At 45.7% G+C, this 8219-nt stretch overlaps 1 protein-coding gene across 1 annotated transcript in view; it reads right to left on the bottom strand.

Moving 5' to 3' along the window:
• iffo1a (intermediate filament family orphan 1a) overlaps nt 1-8219 on the bottom strand; it is a gene marked incomplete at both ends in the record, with an annotated part of 17145 nt that continues 8926 nt past the window's right edge. Inside the window, 5 exons of the mRNA XM_084463123.1 lie at nt 1-151; nt 455-585; nt 2978-3073; nt 3418-3535; nt 3733-3914. Coding sequence (XP_084319249.1) covers nt 1-151; nt 455-585; nt 2978-3073; nt 3418-3535; nt 3733-3914 — 678 coding nt within the window. The remainder of the gene's footprint in view (nt 152-454; nt 586-2977; nt 3074-3417; nt 3536-3732; nt 3915-8219) is intronic.

The following is an 8219-nucleotide window of genomic DNA, read 5'->3' as shown; positions in this document are numbered from 1 at the left end:
TTAGGGTTTCCTCCATGGTCGGTGTGGGACACAGCTACCAGCTTGTGTGTCACAGTATGATTCATTACTCTCTGAATCAGGAAGTGCCTTCTTCTTCTCCCTCTCTCCGTCATCAGTGTCTTCCACCATGGGGATGAGGCAGGGAGACTTCCTGCAAGGAAAGAAACAGAGTTAATATACAGTAGCAGGAGTTAGAAAAACATAATGCTGTGACTCAGCAAAAGACATGACTCAGCACAGGCCCAGCTCTAGGATGATATAACGGGACGAGCAGCTCTGGGTGGTCAACCCGAACCCCTCAACGGCACCAACTCATTTACATGTGGTTTCGCGTCCGGTCGTACCTTCCTCAGTCGTATAGGCTGTCTAAAAAACGTTGAATGTTACAGTGTGGTCTGTATCTGGTCAAAGTCGTACCTTTCTCTTGGCCCCAGTCTCAGCAGGCGTGTCGTACCTGTCTCCGCTCTGGGTAATCAGCCTTCTGCAGGTCTCCATCTGCACGTCCAGCCCTCTCTTCATGGAGCACATCTCCATGTACTCGTGGAGGTGGCGGTTCATGTCGCTCTTAGCCGTGGCCAGCTCCAACTGACAGGGAGAAGGAACACACGACAAGATGATTATTTAACATGTTTGTACACTTTTATATATGCCCCAGCTCTGACAGAGATGGAACATAAGTAATATGACTCTTCAACACGAATGTAAACTTTATTCACAGAAGAAGAGCCACTAGGTTACCTAGTCGATTAGCTAGCTAGGCAACACAGGACTATACCGGTACTTTTATACAGGTATGTGCTAATAAACAAATACACAAACAAACAAAAGCAAACTAGGTAACACAGGATAAAAGAGGAAAGCCAAGTGCCAACTACCTTATACATACAGTAGTTATACACCTGGCTATTCATCAGTCATGCCAGCTGACACAGTGGAATATGCTCCCTTGTGGGTATATTCTCGTGCTCCTGGTTGTTTGTATGTACCTGACTCCAATAAATGTTTATGTGAATGTAAATGTGTTTCCTGTACACAGAAACTCAATTTCAATGATGACTCGTACAGTAAAGAAGCCACCTGGACTGGACTTGACCATGATGTCATATATGTGATTGCCAGTGGATTTATTCAAACTGTGCAGGAGAGCTGTGCACGTAGAGCAGGGCTTCCCATGTCTTAGGGGGCTTAGAAGAGCCCCCTCCTGCTGTCCTCATGCTGGACCAGGGGGCTGGGGGAGCCCCCTCATGCTGGACCAGGGGGCTGGGGGAGCCCCCTCCTGCTGGACCGGGGGGCTGGGGGAGCCCCCTCCTGCTGGACCAGGGGGTTGGGGGAGCCCCCTCATGCTGTCCTCATGCTGGACCGGGGGGCTGGGGGAGCCCCCTCCTGCTGGACCGGGGGGCTGGGGGAGCCCCCTCATGGGCTGGGGGAGCAGGGCTCTGTGTGCCTGTGCTGATGTTAGGGTTAGGGTTAGGGTAACCCTGTGCTGATGTTAGGGTTAGGGTTAGGGTTAGGGGTAGGGTTAGGGTTAGGGTTAGGGTTAGGGTTAGGGTTAGGGTTAGGGTAACCCTGTGCTGATGTTTAGTCTAGTGGTTAACACTGACCACCTCAGTGAGGGGATCACCCATAGATGGATAGATAAATAAATATAGACTTTTTATTTAAGATGCGTATCAACTTTTTATTTAAGATGGATATAAACTTATATTTATATCAATTTATCCTCCAAAGGAAATTATTTTGTTGCAGTGAATAGCAACAATACAAAACACAATATACAGCACAGAGTAGAGGCTGGCTGGACCTGAGTAAACCACAGAGTAGAGGCTGGCTGGACCTGAGTAAACCACAGAGTAGAGGCTGGGTGGACCTGAGTAAACCACAGAGTAGAGGCTGGGTGGACCTGAGTAAACCACAGAGTAGAGGCTGGCTGGACCTGAGTAAACCACAGAGTAGAGGCTGGCTGGACCTGAGTAAACCACAGAGTAGAGGCTGGGTGGACCTGAGTAAACCACAGAGTAGAGGCTGGCTGGACCTGAGTAAACCACAGAGTAGAGGCTGGCTGGACCTGAGTAAAGGGTTAGGGTTAGGGTTAGAGAGAACAAGGAGCAGACGAGGCCTTATTTGGTTTCTCTCTCCTTCTCCTGCTCTGCTCCTTCTCTCCCTCCCTCCCTCCAGGTAAGGATATTGATAAGATTTTAGCGATTCCGATTCCATTTTCGATTCTGCTTATCGATTCTCTTATCGATTCTCATTGGGCAAAAGAGTACAAACAGTTTTATTAACATTATTATTTTTTTATATATACTTTGAACATGCCAATTAGGCTACCGTTTTTTTAGGTGTATTCACCTTGAACTAAAAATAAAACTGACAAACAAATCTGTATTTTTTCCATAGAAAAAGATAAATAAAACATGAATCATTCTGTTGAATTTTAAATGCAATAACAGTCTTACATGTTACTAGTAGAAATTACAATGCTTCTTCCATTTAAAAAGGGTATATGAGATGAGCTGAGCTGACAGCGTCAACTGGCAACAAATACAATCAAGTGAAGTCCAAATGGAACTGAGTAGGTCTGCAACCATCAAACTGTCACTCCGGAGCACATCAAAAACGGGACATTCCTGCAAAGTTATTGCATAAACCCTATCAAATGTTTTTGCATATTTGTAGTATTTCCCCCCTTTGATGATATACGTTTTTTGCAAGCATTGCAAGTGGCCGTGTTGTCATCTTGTCGCGTGAAATGTAACCACACTTTCGAATGTTTATGCCTAGACAACATGTTGCTGGCCTCTTCTACCGCGGCCTAATAAAACAGAACAAGGCATCGTGCGTGTGACGACATTGCGCATGCGCAGCAACGACAGGGATCGATAGCGGAATCGTTAAGGATTTTGGCCAAGGATTCCAAGGAATCGATTCACTGGGAACCAGTTCTCAACAAGAGCCGGTTTTCGATGCGCATCCCTACCTCTATCTGGTCGATGGTATCCTGGTACTCCTTCTCTCTGGATTTGAACAGACACTCCGTATCCTTGATCACCTTCTCTATGGACTCGTCCTGCTGCTAGGGTGTGTGTGTCACAGAGAGAGAAAGAGAGAGCAATTACCAACACGACAATCTGTTAACATGAGAGGGGGAACATTCAGGAAGTCAGTTGATGAGCTAGGGTGTAACTGTGTTGTTACTTGGTTGTTACTAGGTTGTTAATAGGTTACCTGTCTATGGTATGAGTGTGAGTGTGTTTGTGTGTGTGTGTATGAGTGTGTTTGTGTGTGTGTGTGCAGTGTATCCACACTTCACAGTAGCCTGAGGATCAAGGTTAAGTTGTTCTTAAGTCACGTGAGGTTTAAATGCAACATCAGGTCAGCCAAGTAGGACACACACACACACACAGTATGGTGGCCTACCTCGCCTTGGGTCTCCACACCAAGAGTGCATCCTGGGAAGTCCTCCCACAGTAGCAGCGTTTCCTCTGTCTCCTCCCAGGCCAGGCTGTCACAGTCGTCCTCAAACTCACATTCACGCCTGCCACGCACGCACACACGCACGCACGCACGCTCGCACACGCACACGCGCACACACACACACACACACACACACAAATAAAAAAACACGCACACGCAAGTTGTTACCATAAGTTAATCAAACATCACTTGTGCAATTAGCAGGCTAAGCAGCAATCAACATCCCCAATCACCCCCCATCCCTCCCAAGATACCTACAGCTGATTCAACATCCTCTGCATCTCTTCATTGATCTGATTGGCCGACGTGCTGCACGAATCCTCGTCTTTGCCTCCCTCGCTTTCGGACATGCTGATTGGCTCATCGCCGTCGCCACCTTTGATGGACTGCGCCGTGTGTTTACGGGGGCGCCGGAGGGTGGAGGGGGGCGTGGCCACCTGCTGAAGAGAGAGAGGAAAGAAAGAAGCGCCCAAAAACAAGACTCATAAAGGTGTCTTAATTACAGCATTACAAGGTGTGATATTACAGGCTAACGGTGGTGTGCATGTCAGGTGAAGGTGCACTTGTGAAAGCAGTGAGCCGTTCAGTAAGGATTTGTGTGCTGATGAATCTAGGCGACAATAACCCTCACTGGGTCTTAGTCATTTCCTAATGACACATTCTAAAACCTACTTGTGAAAACCATTTAACCTGGTATCACGGATACCATCTTAAATCAAATCAAACCTTTATCCAGCCAGGGGAACCCCATCTTAGGCAAGGCAAGTTTATTTATATAGCACATTTCAGCCACGGGGCAATTCAAGGTGCTTTACATGAGACATTAAAAGCATTAAAACAAAATGCAAGACATTATAGACATTTAAAGCAAAAAGCAGGACAAATAGAATACAGGAATAAAAGTTACAGTGCAGTATACAGATAAACATAACTCCTCTTAGAAAGCAGTGGCAAAAATAAGTCTTCAGTCTTGTTTTAAAAGAACCAAGAGTTGCAGCAGACCTGCAGTTTTCTGGAAGTTTGTTCCAGATATATCTTCTTTGGCTCCAAAAACAATTGCTTCAGTTTTATTTTTGTTTAGTTGGAGAAAGTTCTGGCACATCCAATCATTGATTTGTTGAATGCACTTGCGCTTGTATGGGATTATAGTCTCCTGGTGATATGGTGATATACATTGTTTTCCATAATTTGAGATAGTGGGAGCATGAAAATGTTGAACAGAATAGGCCCCAGGATGGAGCCTTGGGGAACTCCACAGGTCCTTTTTGTCGGCTCAGATTTGTAATTGCCTATAGACACAAAATAGTCCCTGTCCTTTAAAGGACAATGCTAATTTTTTTACAACCTGGACCTTATTTACGACATATTATAATACGTTTGACTCACCGAGATCACTTTGGTGTAGTTCGGAGGCCAGTAGAAGAAATTTAAAATCCAGCGCGAGCCAGTATATCCATGTAATGGCGGTGGTGGGGGCACTGAGAATGCAGTTTCTAAAAATCTATTTTCTGCCGCGAAACGGTTGTTTTCATCAATCTGTCTTGATGAATCGCTAGTTGTTTTTACATAGAGAGCATAGGCCTGTTGTGGTATTTCACATGCCACTGTAATATGATCTTTAGAAACGTCTTTAGACACGAAATAGCTTCCTCACTTGCTCCAGCCCGCATGCGCACAGCGTGCTGGAGCAACGATTAAGCGCTGTGCGAATGCGTGTTGGAGCAAGTGAGGAAGCTATTTCGTTTCGAAAGACGTTTCTAAAGATCATGGCATGTGAAAACCACAACAGTTATGCTCTATGTAAGCACAACTAGCGATTCATCAAGACAGATTGGTAATACACATGCACAGGTAATATATGGGGCAAACTCAAAATATATTCAAGCAAGGCAATTCAACAACACAAATTGTAATCAGTTAATTCACACAAGTTGTCATCATAAATCGAAGATAAATCACACCAATATGGAAAATAGTCCATCCACCACTTTTAGTCCATAGATCCAGAGTCAGCTAGGGAAACATATCAGTCCTTTCCCGACAGCGCAAAAAATGAAAACTAAGAGTCCTTGGCTCAGTTCATAGTCTTTGGATTTGAACAACTTAAATCACGAACCAGCTGTAATTAAAGGAAAATTAGCCGAAAGGCTTAACTCACGACTGTCACTGTCACTCCATAAGTTCAGCAGTCGGTAGGCTACAGTGAATAACCTCTAACTAAGTTAGGAAGCACAGTCGGTAGGCTACAGTGAATAACCTCTAACTAAGTTAGGAAGCACAGTCGGTAGGCTACAGTGAATAACCTCTAAGTTAGGAAGCACAGTCGGTAGGCTACAGTGAATAACCTCTAACTAAGTTAGGAAGCACAGAGCTTTTCCTATGGGACCACCGGTAACTGTCTGTTTATTCAGGTGTGTAAATCCAGTAGCTGAATAATATTCTTTGGTTTGTAATCCAGTAGCTGAATGATATTCTTTGGTTTGTAATCCTCCACGGCATTGAGGATGTTTTTTCAGCTAAACAAAGGACGGCCCAGCCACTTCCTTGTTTTGTCGCACGTTCTCCTAGAGAAGAAGGAAGAGCCTCTAAGTAAACCACTGGAATTGGTTGAGTGGATTGGGTGACAGATGATTGGTGGAAACGGTAAAGTGAGCGATGGTTTGGAGCCAACTACGTCAGATCCCCTTCCCCGCACCATAACCCGGGTCCGTATCCTTTTCCTACCCCCTCCCTACCCCGACCCCTGCCTCTACCTGGACCCAGGCACACTCACACACACACACACAGACATACACCAGTCCTGGGCTCAGATCCCCTTCCCCGCACCATAACCCGGGTCCGTATCCTTTTCCTACCCCCTCCCTACCCCGACCCCTGCCTCTACCTGGACCCAGGCACACTCACACACACACACACACAGACATACACCAGTCCTGGGCTCAGATCCCCTTCCCCTCACCCTAACCCGGGTCCGTATCCTTTTCCTACCCCATCCCTACCCCAACCCCTGCCTCTATCTGGGCTCAGGCACATTCACGCACACACAGACATCCACCAGCATTTGCCATGTCTCTCCTATGATGTTTTTAGCCTCTCTTACTCTGAAAATGTAATTTAATGTCATTTATTGCTTTATAAATGTTCTTAGCCGGTAGACAAACATACTCCAGGAGCTTGCTCGATCGCCTTGTTGAGAGGGGTCAGGGAAGAATTTTTACAGATCACTTTTCATATGCCGACCTCCCTTGTTCTCTGTAAAGAGCATTGTGTTGCCTCTGGGTATGAAATGCGCTTTAGAAATAAAGCTTTGATTGATTGATTGATTGATTGATTGATAGATAATAATATACGTATGTATACTAGTGAACAATAGTGCATACTAGTGAATAACAGTTTACAATAGTGAATGTAGAATCGTTGCTTGAACGAACACACTTTACAGACAAGCCTATTACCACATCCTTTGCTCATATGTCCAGGGATCAGACAACCAAAGCAGACTCGCTTGTTCTTCAGAAGTCCAGCTTCTCTTGATGTGGCCTTTTACCCAGTTCTGTGCAGTTGCCTAGACTATGTTCTCCTTGACAGAATGGACACTGCTTCCGTACCACAGTAGCGGGATTACCTTTCAGAGTCTTCTGAACTGGTGTGGCGCTAGTGACAAACCCAAAACCACCTTTCTTCTCCTTTACTGCACCTGATTTGCTCACGGGTCCTGGACCAAGCCTCACTGTGGTAGTGGCTTCCCTTAAGCTTCCAAACATAGGATCTGATGCTATTTTAGCCTGGCAGTCAATGAAAGCAACCAAGTCTGCAAATTTAGCCCTTCTGTTATTCTTATCCTGGTGTTTATAAGCCACCACTCTCCATTTCTCTTTCAACTTATATGGTAACTTGGCGACCACAGCCCTCATATTTGATGGGTTGTTCATCTCCTCCATATGCTGCACATTATCCACAGTGTTACAGCATCCAGTGAGGAAAATTGCAAAGGCTTATAGTGCCTCGGAATCTTCTGGCTTGATGGACGGCCAACTGAGAGCCTTTTCGATGAAAGCACAGGCAATCCTATATTCATCTCCAAAGTGTTTTTTCAGGAGCCTTTGGGCTTCTGCATACCCTCTGTCTGGATCCATACTTTGGCAACTACGGACGAGGTCTCTGGGCTGACCCTCTGTTGACCGTTCCAGGAAGTGCAGCCTGTCCTTGTTGCTCTCTGTCCTGTCTTCAATAGCATGCTCAAATGCACGCACAAAGAATCTGTAGTCTAGTGGGTCACCCTTAAACATTGGCACATTAAGAGGTGGTAATGTGGTCAACCTTTGCTGCTTCACCAGCATTTCAGTGATAACATTTTGTTGTTGCATAATGTTGACAACACTGCTCATGCTAGCAGCTCTGTTCTGCATGTCCTGGTTAATAGTGCTTCCTTCCACAGCTGGAGTAAGCTGGCTGCGATTTGATCCTCCAAGAGGTTCTGCCTCCATGATAGTGGTTCTACCCCGAACTGGACGGTATGTGGTGGTAGAACTCTGTGGCATAACACTTTACGGCTGCCCTTGTGCAACATGAGCAGTCGAGAACAATGGGGGACCTAGACCAGACCTGGGATGCAAAGGTGTAACATGTAAACCTGCGGCAGCCTGAGAGGCATTGGTTTCATCATTCGCATTTCCCTCCAGATAATCATCCATTCCATCATTAGCACTTCCTTCCAGTCCTTGAACGACCTCAGACTCCATTTC

The sequence above is a fragment of the Borostomias antarcticus genome (assembly GCF_949987555.1).
Source record: "Borostomias antarcticus genome assembly, contig: scaffold_132, whole genome shotgun sequence".
Taxonomy (NCBI): domain Eukaryota; kingdom Metazoa; phylum Chordata; class Actinopteri; order Stomiiformes; family Stomiidae; genus Borostomias; species Borostomias antarcticus.
The sequence above is the reverse complement of the archived record's forward strand: the minus strand, read 5'-3'. Positions and strand labels throughout refer to the sequence as shown.